The following is a 14,950-nucleotide window of genomic DNA, read 5'->3' on the forward strand; positions in this document are numbered from 1 at the left end:
ATGAGTATGGACACACCCCCACCTTTGGTGTTCCGGTCCAGGTTACATGGCCGAAAAGTGTGGTGTGAGTTATAGCCTGGTAGTACAGGGGTGCTCTCTGGAGCCTTGAACCAGGTCTCATTCACTGCACAGATATCTATGTTCTCCATGTTAGAGTGCCTCGAGAGTGCATTTTGAGATTTAGACTTCTAGCATTGAGTAGCATCACCCTCAGTTTTTGCTTGCTTGTTCCTGTTATGGTGGTGAATTTGTCATTTGAACCTTGCCTAAAAAAGGCACTATAGGGGGCGGCAAGAACCTTAGCCAGTATCCAGAATCCCAGGGGTGACAGGTGCAGGCCATCTCTGGCAAAGCATCGTGGACTGTTGACCATGTCATCCCAGGCAGACAGATACTGTATCCCTTTAGAATGATACCAGAAACGTAGCCAATTGTAGAAGTCAAGTCATTTTGCCCTTGTACTGCTGTATCATTCTGGGTGATGGCAGAATGCTACTCAGGGCTAGGTTCATACCTGTCTGGGCTACAAGATCGGAGAGATCTTCCAAGTCTCTCTTCATGTAGTCCAGGTAGGTACGTCTCGGGTCGTTCACACCAAAATGGACGATGGCAGAGTCATGTTTGTACTTGTGTGACCTGAGTGCATGGGTTATGTGGCGGATCCTGGCACCCGACAGCTGACAGTAACCTTCTCCTTGTTTAGCCTGGTGAGTGGGACATCAGTATACCTGACTATAGAGTCACCTATGACTAGTTGTTGGGTACGTTGTTTTGCCTTATTGGCTGTGGTTGAGTGGCACACTGAGTCTGCAGGCTATGTGTCATTTGGGTTGTGTTGGGTGATGGAGGTTGCTTGCATTTCTGCTTTGGCGGTCTCTGTTGCTTGAGCAGATTATTATTGAGAGCCTCTGTGAATGTTTTTGTGTTTCTATGTGTGGATATTGGTGGTGTAGATTTAGTGAGACTATGTGATGAGTGTGGTGTGGTGCAAGTATTTACCTTCTCCTCTTGACTGTCAAGTTCAGTCTTGGTTGGAGAGAGCTTTACCTCCAGTTTGGCTAGATAAGTGCATCTCTCTCAGGTTGTAGTGTTGGGTGGTAGGAGAGGATTGTCTGTGTACATGAGGCAATTTCTACATTGCCCCAAGATGCCCAGATTCATCAGATAGACAGGAGAGAACACTGGGAGCTGACCCTTGGACATGCCTGAATAAAAAACTATTTTCCTCTAGATAAGTGAGTAAAGTGAGTACAAGAGCTGTTTTTCTCTAAGCAAGTGAGGAAAGTAAGTACCAAAACTGTTTTCCTCTAGGTAATGAGGAGGGTTGAGTGCTGTAGTAATTAGGTTATTTAGTGCTTACAACAAGTTCTGAACAAGTGCTGATCATGAGCAAGCAAATTCAAGTACTTAAAACTAAGAATCTTGTATCTGGACTAAACTAGTTACAGGAAAGGGGGAAACAAGTGCAAATGCGGGCTTTTAAATCAGAAAGTTGAGAGAGATGGAAAAACTGCCCAAACGGCCAATAACTACAATTTCTGAGCCAGAACCACTCCTTATGTAGATAGGTTACCTAGTGCTTACCACTCCCACTGATAAGCTAGAAGGCTTCCTTCCAACACCGAAAGCTTGGGGGGCTCAGAAGCTTAAATACAGTCCTGGATACAGCAAATATGAATCTGGACTACACTAGTTACAGGAAAGGTAGGAAACAGGCTTATATTTTTTTTTAATACAGAAAAGTAGCTAAAACAGCAGTAAAAACAATTCAAATGCAGTGCAAGCTAGCACACTTGAGTTTGTAGCAATGTTAGACCAAACAGTTTAAAAAATGCAATTAAATTAAAAATGACTAAAAACAAGTGCAGGAGGAGTCTGTTGGGTAGAATGAGGTAAAGAGATGGGACTGAGGGGGTGTGTCCCAGATCAAATCTACAGTGGGGGCGGGCAACTGCAAAAGCCTCCAAATTTAAACGACAGGAATAGGGACGGTGGGTAGGGGAAAACCAACAGCTTCAGCAGAGATCTGAAAAACTATACAGTGAAGCAAAAATAACAGTGCACAACTCTGAAGTCAGCCAGCAATGATATAAAATTAGTCAAGCAACAATTAACAGTACACAACTCTGAAGTGCCAGAAAAATATACTCAGCTCTGTACATCTCCAGATCGTTTGAAGAGCACTCTGTCAGGACACAGGAAGGCTCCAGCAATGATATGCAGGCTGTTACTAAGAGGGTATAACTGTTTTTATACTTTTATTACCAATGGGGCAGGGTTACACTTAACTACTTTTTTTTCCAATGGGGCTAGGCTAGAAAGGATGTTTAGGCAGGTAGAGTTAAAATGTGTTCTGGTAGAGGTTTTGTTAGTCCAGTTATGCAGATATAAGGTTGAGGTGAAAGTTTCTTTGTTAAACGTGGGTAGGTTACAAGCTAGACCAAAGCAATAGTTATTGGGATTGTGAGAAGTATTGTCTCATGACATAAATTGAAAGGTGATCACTTAAGGTAGCCACGCGGGTGTCTGAGTAGATTATGATAGATTCTGAAATGAGTAACCAGTCTAGTATAGATTCTGTTTGCCTGGACTTTAATATCTAGTAGTGGAGGTTATAAGCTGTGTGAAGCCATGGAGGTTACTCTTAATTAGTTTGAGAGGAGAGTTTGAGGCTGTTTGTTCCAGTCAGTGTTTCTTTTTTGATTGATAGTGATGGGGAAGTGGGGGAAATTTTTCCTCAATGACAATTTTATTTCTGCAATTGCATAGTTTTAAGATCTGTTGAAATTGGGGTGGAAATAAAAGAATGAAGGAGAAAGTTTGAAAGTTGAGTTGCTCTCTTTTGAATGTGTTTGTGTTGAAATGAATGTTTTACACTTAGTCTCAAAGCAGATGGCCATTGGCACTGTAAAACTATGGTAGAAGATCTATTCATTCTAAAGCCTCATGACATTTTCAGTGGTATAAAATGGTAATACTGTTAAAGACTAGAAAACACCAAAAGTACCATTTTATAGGTCATGGAAACTTACTGATGTGGTACCTTGTAAAACCTCGTGCATTTCCTGTGTATGCAGTATCACCACACATGCTTTCCATGCACCCACTTAAAAGCACAGAAGATTTATGTTGTAAGTCATTCTAGTGATTATATATTTTTAATTACACAAGTCACCTTGGCTCCATTACAGAGAAAGATATAGGGGCGTTTTGTTGTGCATGCTGTTCGTCCAGTTTTGGGGTTCTGGGTTAAGCTGTGAATGTGTGTTTCTGCCTGTGCATATGTTCACACTGAACATTAAGAATTAGAGGCAATCACATTTGAATCTCTTTTAGAACATGCACTAAAACATGTTCAGATACGGTGCGTACTCTCATGTCAATACTTTTTTATTCATTCACTTTAAGTAGCAACTGAGTTGGATGCTTTTGGATTTCTTTTTCTTTTGCTGTGAATGCTTAGTTAAATTAAATTTGATCTATTCCTCAGCTACTGGTGCTACCACCACCATCTATGCAGTTGAGACAGACGGTGATCCTAATGCTGACTTTGATCCTTCTAAAGAGCCCAAAGAAATCCAGTATCTGATTAAATGGAAAGGCTGGTCACACATTCATAACACATGGGAGACAGAAGAGTCTTTAAAACAGCAAAATGTAAGGGGAATGAAAAAACTGGACAACTTCACAAAGAAGGAGCAGGAGAAAAAACGTTGGTAGGTGATTGTTATATAATGGACTATGTCTTCTTAAAGTGAATTCTTTGAATTTCTTAGTCATGCCACATTGTTTTAATCCATTTGTATTTATTAGAAGTAGAAGGCTTTAGCATTGACTTTAAGTTAATGTCATTCTTAATGGTCACTTGCATGTGGTAGCTAAAACGGTGGCATTCCAAATCTTTGATAATTTTCTCTTCATCCCACAACTGCAGGTGTATGCCACGTATTCACATCACATGGATAAACAACCTGTCAAGAAGCCAGCATTACAAGTGTTTAACTTTGCTTGCCTCCCATGGTCATGGTGCTGTTATTAATGACTGCTGCTCTTGTTTTACAGTGATTCATAATTTTACATTTTTAGGTAGATAATACCGTTCCATTTACTGATGGCACACTTGGATTATTCATCAAAAAGTGAATAATACTAATGGGCGATGACTTCAGAGAGCTTTCAGAATAGTCAGTAGGTATGGATTGCATCGCCAGTTGGACTTCACATAATGTAGTTTCCCTTGATAGTAGAACTATACTGTTGAATTTCCATACTTTATTCTTTTGAATTTGTGTGTTGGCATCATGCCCAGCAGTATTATATTGTATAGTGTGCATAGAAAGGCATATTTTCAGTGGCTGGTGTGGAGGAAGAATATGCCTTTACATTCTTGGAAAAAGATAAATCTTAAACACAAGAATTTGTGTGCATCCAAGTGGGTGTAACAGTGTACTTTTTCATTGTGTGAGAATAGTGAGTGGTTCAAAATCCAGCCATTTTATTGGGCAAAGATTATTTTTAAATGAGGGAAGTGATTGACAACATTTTATACAGAAAGGATTAGTGGGTGTCATGATAGTCACCTTGATCTCTCTCGACCTATTTTTGCTTTTAAGTACAGTGTATGGACTGTGAAATTTGGCATTTGTTAGGGCAACATTCAAGACAGTCATGTCACTGAAAGGTGTTTCTTTGGGATTCCATACATTTGGTCGAATTACACTTAGTCGAAAATTATTCCAGGCATTTCACTTCACTGAAAGCTCACTTGACTGAAAGCTCACTTGGTCGAAGTTCATTTGGTTGAAAATGGAATGTAGCCCCTGCCCCACTGCAGTGCAACCCTGGAGTGAGAATATTAAATAAGGGGGGGGTGTGGGGGCACAGCCCCCACATAATTTTAATATATTCACTATTATAAGAAGGTATATCCATTAGAAATGCATTGATATATATATATATATATATATATATATATATATATATATATAGTAAAATTTGTAAAAACTATTGGCGTAATCCCCCACACCCCTCTTATTTAATATTCTCACTCCAGGGTTGCACTGCAGTGGGGCAGGGGCTATATTCCATTTTCGACCAAATGAACTTCGACCAAGTGAGCTTTCAGTCAAGTGAAATGCCTGGAATCATTTTCGACTAAGTGTAATTCAACCAAATATATGGAATCCGTTTCTTTGTACAGCCATGGCTTCTATCACTTTTTAATCCTAATTTGCAAAATTTGAAACTGCTGTAATCACAGTTTATCTAGATTAGTCACGATTATGAGTTGGTTCTAAGCAGTTTTATAAGTGGTACAGTATTTTCATAAATTCATTAACAGGTCAACTTTAGCTAAAATTCATTTGCTGTTCTATATTTTTGGTGTCATATACGCATTTATCTGAATTATGTTTAAAATGCACAACTTTTTGATGCGACCTTGAATATGTTGATCAGTGTCTCGGCAGGTAGTGCACTCCCCTTTGATATACTGGAAGAGCAGAAGGGCGTGAGTTCTTTTGCCACCCCAAGTGATTGGATTGCTCACACTTCATTGCGGTATTAGGGGGATGCTGCATTCCTGAGTGTGCCATCCTTTGGCTGAGCCATTAAACTGAGGTCCCACCTTGCTGTAGTTGAACTTAGCTCAAAAGGATGTAAAAGATCCAACAGCACCTATTGAAGAAAGCTGCAGCGGTTCTCTGATGCCCTGGCCAAATTTCCCCTAGCAGTGTAAGTACTACCTTGGGTGTCCCCTGAAAAGAGGCTACTAGCCTAGTGGGACTAACCCAGTCAACAGTTGATAGCTGCTTTGATTAAAAAAAAATCTGTTACTGATGTTCTTCGTGTTTCACTGTTGCAGTTATTACATTTGGGTAATCTGTTGGCAGGTTGCCCTCAGTCGGCCTGAATTCCAAAGTCTTGGGTCCTGCGTCTGTTGCTGTCTCCTCTTTCATGACGACAGGTCATCAGGGGTATAAAACAAGCAGCCGATGCCATTTTCTTTAGTCTTTCTTGCTGCGCGGTACCCGAAGCAGAAGCAGTTAGCAAGTGCCGGTCGTCTGACTCCTGAAATTTTCGAGTTTCATAACCGAAGTCTTCACTAAAGCCAAGTACCCCGTTGGGGAAACTTTTTTCTTGCTCCACTCCGATGTCAGAAAAAGTTAATAATTGTATTACTTGTGGGAAGCCAATACCTCATAAGGATTTCCATTTATACTGTATTCCTTGTCTAGGCCCTGATCACAACGTTCCTGGCTGTCGGTTTTGTGCTAAATTTAACCAACGCACTATTAAGCGTCTGTATATTTTTGCCTCAAAATATTTTGGAAACTGATTTAACTACCCTGAAATGTCATAGGATAGCAATCCGACTACCGGAGTGCACAAAAAACGCAAAGCAAAGGACAGAGACAGACCGTCAAGGTCCAAAACCGATGACTAAGCTTCTCCTAAGCCAGTCGCTGGTTTGCTGGTACTCAGTGAGGCTCTTTCGCAGCCCCTGATGCCCGCTACTTTCTAGTCACAGGCCCTTACCGAGACCCATGTGGAGTCCGGCACGCCACGAGATACTTAAAGTATTGTACCCACGGTTGTCTTTCCCTTGGATGGGTCCGGAGCCGTTGAGCAGGCACCAGCTTCTGAGGGTGTATTCAGACCTCAACATTTTTATATAAAACCGACGACAACAGCAAAACCAAAAGCAAAAGCAACTTCTAAAGCTAAAAGACTGACGCATGCCCACGTGCACAGGCCATTATGCCTAAAAAACAGATGATCAAAATGGCTGAAGATCTAATTACCTTGATCAGGGGTACCCAACCCCCTCCTGATAAGAGGCCTAGGCAAGACACTGATAATGAATCTTCAGATTAGGTTTCTATTTCTTCTGATTCCTCTTCTGATCAGGAATTATCTATTCCTCCCTATGAGGATTCTGATGCAGAGGAATCTATCCCATCTGCATCACCTCATGAGGAGTATTCATTTGGAGAAACCTTGCATACTTTGAGGGAGCATTTTCACTGGGAGAGTCAAGATTTCTCAGAATCAAAAAAGTGGCTCAGGGATTTCCTTCTCCGTCAGCACAGGCCTGTAGCCATATACCCCCTGTTTTAGATATTGTGGATGATGTGTTTTCGGAGTCAAGCTTGACTCCTGACTCTCTACCTCCGGCTCCCAGCAAGCCTGGCAGATATTACAGGGTCCCTGACTTGCACAAATTTTTATTTAGAAACCCTGCTGCTGACCCTGAAACTATTTCACGGGGCCCAAAGGGAGTTAAGGCCTCAACAGCAAAAATTCCTATCCCCTCTGACAGAGATTCAAGGGCACTGGATAGATGGGGAAAGAAAGTTTATACATCTGCAATCTTGGCATTTAGGGCCTTAAACTGCCAGTTTCATATGCTCAACATGTTATGGGATTGCTGAAACAGAAATTGATGTTGATTTCTGAATGTGCAGAAAATAAAGAATTGCATGACTTTATTGCATGTAGCTGAACAAGTTGAAAAGCATACTTTGCAATGTGGTTTTGATTCCTTAGAGGCCGCAGTTACTGGATCTGTGATTAGGAGGCATGCCTGGCTAAAAGAGCAAAATTTGCCTGATCATGTTAAAGCTAAATTACTGAATGCACCTTTACAGCATGATACTCTGGTATTAAGGCAGAAGAAGTTTTAAAGAAAATGGAAGACAAAGCTAAGTATATGCAAACTGTAAAAGACTTCTTACAAGTGCAGCCACCAAGATTCAGGAGACACTGGCCTACAAAAAATTGGTCCTTTCCTGTGTCCGACAGAGCTCAAAAGGCCAAATCCAGATGCCCTAAAGGTTCTAGATACCAGGCACAAGATTCTTACTGGTCAAAGCAATGGGGTGCTTCTACCTCCAAAGCTGGAGGAGATAAAGCGCAACCCTACAGAAAACAGTCCCAATGACTTCCCTCTGCCATCTCCAAGCACTTAACATTTGGCAGCACCCTTAGGGGGAAAATTAGCACTTTTTGCTCAGAATTGGCAGTTAATAACCCAGGACAAGTGGGTGCTAAACATAGTATCACAGGGATACAGATTCCATTTCCATACTCTGCCAATGGCAAACGGTTGGTCGGATCTGCCAAAAAATCAATGGGCAGAGGCACAAACAGGTTACGTCCCTCATGGATATGGGGCTATTCAGCCAGTACCAGAACAGGAAAAAGGACAAGGTTTTTACTCGACTGTTCTTGGTACCCAGAAAGGACAAGGCCTGGAGACCAATACTGGATTTATCAATTTTGAACACATTCCTGGACATTCTAAAATTCAAAATGCTAACTTTGCAGTAGCTTCTACCCATGCTGGGCAAGAATGCTTGGCTGGTGGCGTTAGACATAAAAGAGGCATACATGCATGTCCAAATAAGGGAATCGTACAGAAGATATCTCCGTTTCAAGGCTGGCTTAATGCATTACCAATTCTCTCCACCGCCCTTTGGCTTATCTACTGCACCCAGGGTCTTTACAAAAGTGCCTGGCACCAGTAATTGCTTTTTGCAGACAAAGTATACAAATATATCCTTACTTGGACGACTGTCTCATTCAAGCAGAGAGCAAGAACATTCTTCTTCAACACCTGGCGATTGTGAAAAGGCTTCTAACATGCCTAGGGTACACAATAAATGAAAAGAAATCAGAACTGGTACCCTCTCAAAAGATAACATTCCTGGGTGCAAGCTTGAATACAACTGCCCATATGGCTTTCCTCATGCCAGACAAACAAAGGCAACTGACTACTTACTTCAAACTGATGGCAACAAAAACCCGGTTATCTGCAAGACAAACTTTGCAGGCTTTGGGGTTCATGACATCCTGCATCCTACTGATTCCATATGCAAGACTGCATATGAGGAAACTTCAATGGTACTTAAAAAGTTTATGGAGTCAACATTGTCACAGTCTGGAAACAATGATTCCTCTCATTCCCTGCCTACAACAGGAGTTTCTATGGTGGGCAAAGGCATGTCACCAAAACATGGGACTGGCCTTCACTCTACCTCCTGCCAGTCAAACCTTGACAACAGATGCATCAGATTATGCATGAGGGGCCCACCTGGCGGGAAGATGCATTCAGGGCATATGGACCCCAAAACAAATGCGTCTGCATATCAACCAAAAAGAGATGTTAGCTGTTCAAAATGCCCTGACAGCTTTCAAGGACTTACTTCATCCAGGACAACTACTGATAAAGACGGACAACACCACGGTTGTGTGGTATATAAACAAGCAGGGGGGCACGCACTCATACCCCCTTTTCAGACTAGCCATGACACTGTGGGACACAGCTTTGACTTCAAGTACAACTTCAAGCTCAATTCCTGCCAGGAAAACAAAATACTCTGGCAGACGATTTAAGCAGAAATCTTATGGACCCTCACGAGTGGAAGCTAGATCCACAAGTCTTCAGCATGATAAAGAAATGGGGGAGCCCGGACATAGATCTATTTGCCTCTCCTCAAAATTATCAATTGAAAAGATTCTGCACAAGGACTTATCACATTCAAGCATGGAAAGTGGACGCCCTATCCTTCAGTTGGAAAAACCTATCAGTTTATGCCTTTCCTCTTCTGCCTCTTCTTCCCAAGGTCCCACTAAAAGTCAGACAAGAGAAACCAAATATGATACTAATTGCCCCAGACTGGCCCCACCAATACTGGTACCCAGTCCTAAGGAACTTGTCTCAGTACCCAGCTTGGACCTTACCTCAAAGACCTAAATTAATGTCCCAGCAAAACAATCAAATCCTGCCAATCAGCTCCAAACACTGAACCTGGCAGCATGGCTGATCATGTAGTTATGCAAACAACACCTCTTAGTAAAGCGGTTATGGATGTCATTTTGGAAGCCAGAAGGCCTAGTACTAGAAAGTCTTATGCTGATAAATGGAAGAGATTCTGTGCTTGGAATCAAGCACAAGGAACTGATACAGCAAAACCAAATATTCCTCAGATATTACAATACTTAACTGAGATGCTTGACAAAGGCCTATCTTTCTCATCAATAAAAATCCATGCCTCTGCCGTTTCGGCTCATTACAATTCAGAGCCACCAATCTTTTCTCGTCCTTTACTAAAGCAATATCTTAGAGGAGCCAAAAATGTTAGGCTTCCCAGATCATCACCAATATCTGCATGGGACCTCAATTATGTGTTGGAAAAGCTCACCCTACCTCCATTTGAACCAGCTGCTACTGCAGATCTAAAGTTCTTATGGAAAACAGCTCTGCTCCTAGCAATTACTTCAGCAAGAAGAGTCTCAGAGCTACAGACCCTCATGGCTGTGGAGCCTTTTATCATATTTTACCCAGACAGGGTGTCTTTGAGGACCAATCCTTCATTTATGCCTAAGGTGATTTCCATTGTGGCTCTTAACCAAACTATTCATCTGCCAGCCTTTTATCCAAATCCGCAGAACAAGGGTGAGAGAATTCTGCATTCCTTGGACGTACACATACAGCTAATATTCTACTTGAGCAGGACTAAAGCTCTAAGAAAAACTGAGCAATTACTAGTGACATATGCTGCAGGATCAGAAGGAAAGGGTATTTCAAAGCAGACTATTTCAAGGTGGATAAGCCACTGCATTTTTCTGCTACTTACACCACGGCAAACCTGTGCCCAAGGGCATTAGGTCTCATTCCACCAGAGCTGCAGCTACATCAGCAGCCTTTCTCAGAGGAGTACCAACCAAAGACATTCTAGAGGCTGCTACTTGGATTTCTCTTCACACCTTCACAAAGCGTTATCATTTGCCTCTGTACTCTAAGTCCAGGGCAGGCTTTGCCACTGCAGTTCTGCAGGGCTTTATAGCCGCCCCCTAATGCTGTTTAGCTCCTGCCTCCCATCCATAGCTTTGGGATTCTACCCAAATGTAATGACTGCAACAGTGCATAGTACAGTTGTGTACACTTACCATAAATGTAGATGTTCAAGTGTATTCACTGTTGCAGTCCAGGTTACCCGCCCGCTATCCCCCTTTCATTCTGAAGTTTAGCTTTCCTTCACTATCTTCTGTAACCTAAGTGGTGTATTTGCTTGTAGATGAAGGTAACGTTTTTATTGTTGCATGTATATATAGTTTATATATATATATATTTGCTACCTTTTTGGGGGCACCTGACATCTGGGGCAAGAAAAACTAATGAAAATGGCGTTGGCTGCTTGTTTTATACCCCTGATGACCTGACGTCATGGAAGAGGAGACAGCAACCGACGCAGGACCCAAGACTTTGGAATTCAGGCCAACTGAGGGCAACCTGCCAGCAGATTACCCAAATGTAATGACTGCAACAGTGAATACACTCTAACATCTACTTTTATGGTAAGTGTACACAACTGTACTTTCTGGATATGCTTACTCTTCTGAGATGCACTTTTTGAGCGTCCACACTTATACTTACCAAAGCATATACAGAAGATTGAAAGGCTATGCTCACAAAAGCTTTAGTTGTACCTCAATAATTCACAAATTCAACAAGACCAGATCTCCAAGTGTTTCATATTGGAATCATTATACCATTGCATTAGAGTTTAGTAACAAAATGTCAGGCTAAAATTAAAGCATGCAAGACTTGAAACCCACAAGGCTGATATTGCAACTTGGCAACCATTAAAAAAGTCTAATAATTAACTCCGTTATGCATAAACTACACACATCTTACTGGTAGCATTTTTGCCTCCTAGCAAGAGTTTCTCTGGTTTGAGTCTTAGTTGGGATGCCTTCTCTGCCAAGTCTGAATGTCCTTCCTATGTGTTTTGGTTTCCTCCCTCATTCTAAAGTTATGCAATAGATGGATTGGACAAACTGTTGGCCATAGGTACGAGTGTGTGAGTAACTTTGTGGTATGGAAGAAAAACAGTGAACATTGGCTCTAGATGATTAACTGATGAAGGGGACATCCCAACCTCATGTAAAACTGGACTTGAGGTTGTGACAGTGTTATGCCTGCCTGAGATTTAAATTCTTGATATCACAAAAATGAAGGGTAATTGTGATGTGTTGACCGTAGCATATGATGGGATATTAAGCATTCTGGAAAGCATGGAAGAAGCATACTTGCTTGGTGAAATCAAATCCTGAACAGGAAGTTTTCCACCTCTTTTTAGTCCTCTTCAGGTTCCAGTTGTTCAAAAATTGCACAGGATGAAAAATCAATGGTGTAGGTTATTTTGTTAAGTGCCAAAAATATAAACTGTAAAATGGCTGACTGTCCTGATGAAGACCCAAAAAAAAAAAACCCTACTCAGGACTAGAAATTTTTCATACATAAGATCTGATGATGTCTCTTCCATCTGTTGCTCAGTGGATGGGTCTTCCGATTGGAGTTGACTCTTGACTTTGGCCACTGTCAAATTTCGGATTCATTGATCAGGCTCTTCCTCTTGTCCATAACTACTTGTAAGTGGAAAAACTCCTCAATCTAATTTGCTGGTTGATCGCTACAGATGCGCGGTCCTTTCTGCTCAGGCTTGACTTGTCAGAGATTCTCCTACCTTTTCTCTTTTTGCTCTGCGCAAAGTTTTTCTTCAGCTTAGATATTTCCCTTTACTGAAGGAAAGGGAAAAAAGTCCTAAAAAATTAAGTAAATAAATAAAATACCGTTAAATATATATTAGTTTTCTTCTTACGAGCCTAGTTTAATCTTTCAGTCTCTTGATACCCATTGGTGTGTATAGTTGTTCATCTGTCCCTTTGGAGTAGAAGTTAGTCAACTTGGTGTTTAACTGTGTTGTCACCTGTTGTTCAGGGCGAGATTTTTAACAGTTTAATTTCTACTTTGTGCATTTTCTGGATGCCTGAAAATTTTCAGGGTTTAAAAATTGTGTGCTTTGCAGTCACAGGCTTTCGAATTCAGATGCACATACCTAATGTGTGTATACTGTTTGGGGGCTGCACACCTGGATGAGCAGTGCAGTGTCTGTAAAGCCTTTGGACAGGGGACCATTATTGAGAGGAGAAATAAGTTAAGGGGCTTTCCCCTACCTCCATGAGAGAAGAATCTCCTTGGTTCATTGCTCTGCTTCTTAGTTAAAGAAGCCGGCTTATCATGCTAAAGGCCACAAGAAGGCTAAGGAAAAATCCAAAGAATCCAGATCACTGTCTTTCATCCGATCTGGTTCCCAAGATTTCAAAAACCTCTAATTTGGTCCTCATTATTGAACCGATCCTCACTGGATCTGGTAAACCTCCCTTGCCAGAGTCATATTTTTCTCTGGAATTGATGTCTCCCAAATTGAAATCCTTGTTCTCCAGGAGAGATCGTTTCATTGAATCTCTAGATGATCTTCCACTGCTTCCTGTTTCCACTCAGGCCCCCCAGGAGTCTTTTTGAGGCTGATATGACTAGATAAGGAAAATTCTCAGGACCCAAATCCAGCTGGGGGCCTCTCAGCTCTGCCCCCAGTTGGAGCCAGGGGACTGACCACTTCCCCCTCATCAGATTATTTCTCCTTCCCAAGCCATTCTGCTGTTGGATCTGAGCCCCCTCCCAACTCCTGGGTGTGTAGTAGTTGGATCTTAAGGCATGAGCTGCTTCAATGCCAGCAGGTTCTTTGAACCATATGGCTCAAAACATATGGATCCTACTGAATCCTGGGGCTGAGTCATTGGTATCAGAGCCAGGTGAAATGGTTTGACACTGAGACCCTGTGGATTCGGTATTGGACAGTTCCACCCCAAAGTCAACCTGGAAGCTGAGTTGGACGGTTCTTGGAAACTTCCTTAGGAGTCATGGATTCCTGCTGTAAGGGTCTCTGGTTTTGGCTTTTGAAAGAGTGCTATCACATTCCAGAGTGCAACATCCCTCTTGGACTCTGATCCAGAACTCCTGGAAAAGATTTCCCCAGGCTCTGATCCTGCTCATCTTATCCCATTGGGGTCAGCTAGTTTCCAAAACCATTGTGCCCTGTCCTTAGAGGACCCAATGTTAGTTTCAAAGTCTACTTCGGAACATCCCACCATGGAGATGTCAGAAACACTGGTGCAAAAGGAGGTACATTGATTCCCCACAGGAATCACTGACAGAAGAAACTGATTTTGATTAACAGAAAGGATCCCCAAGATCCCCTTGAGAATGTCTTGCTTGTAGAGATTTTGGAACTATGTAAACAGAAAGGAGGTGGTCTTCTGAAGCCCCTTCTCAAGAGGAGTCAGCATTTCTCAAGTCTTTTGGGACAGGTCCATCTACTTCTTGGGTTGTCCTTACCACTGATGAGATGGTAGACTTAATTTTAAATCAGAAACACAAAACACTCTCCTTCCTCCTTTAAATTATAAAACAACTCTAACCCAATGGAACCACCAACTGTGGCTTGCAAGAGACAAAACAGCAAAGCAAGTTGTATTCTTTATTCTAGCGCTTTAATTTTAAATCAGGCATGGAAGGAACCTGGTGGATCAGAGCCAACTCGTTGCAAACCCAGCAAATTCTTAGATTCATCAAAAGACCATCTTTATTGGGGTTAAGGTCTGACTGTAGATTCCATAGCGGTGGCAGCAGTCACTAAGAAGGAACTGTAGAACAGAGTTCCACTGTCCATCCTCCTCCTAACATGGAGTTTCAGGCAATTGGACAGTTTTGGGAAGCAATTCTATGCTTCAGAGACACCTGCTATCAGGGGGCTGCGCTACCTGACATATGTTACACACTTCCAGAAAGATTTGACCAAGGAGCTTTTCATATCTCTCTCTCAGGGTCACTGTCAGCTAAGGAGAAAAGTCCATCGACTTGCAGTTTTGCTACCCTCTGCAGTCCTTGATCTAATATCGTGAAAAGTTTAATTTCCAGTGCCATGGAAGGCATTTCTAGAGCTGCGAACACCAACATATAACCATTATAAGACGTGCTTGGATGCACTTTTACGATTTTTGTGGAGCGTTTGAAGAAGTCTTTCAGCGCTCTTTGTAATGC

General features: G+C 41.9%; 1 protein-coding gene across 1 annotated transcript in view; it reads left to right on the plus strand.

Moving 5' to 3' along the window:
• CHD1 (chromodomain helicase DNA binding protein 1) overlaps positions 1 to 14,950 on the plus strand; it is a gene marked incomplete in the record, with an annotated part of 4,694,407 nt that overhangs the window by 598,224 nt on the left and 4,081,233 nt on the right. Inside the window, 1 exon segment of the mRNA XM_044063873.1 lies at positions 3,491 to 3,716. Coding sequence (XP_043919808.1) covers positions 3,491 to 3,716 — 226 coding nt within the window.

The sequence above is a fragment of the Protopterus annectens genome, chromosome 2.part2 (genome assembly GCF_019279795.1).
Source record: "Protopterus annectens isolate FY-2018-M chromosome 2.part2, PAN1.0, whole genome shotgun sequence".
In the NCBI taxonomy this organism is placed as follows: domain Eukaryota; kingdom Metazoa; phylum Chordata; order Ceratodontiformes; family Protopteridae; genus Protopterus; species Protopterus annectens.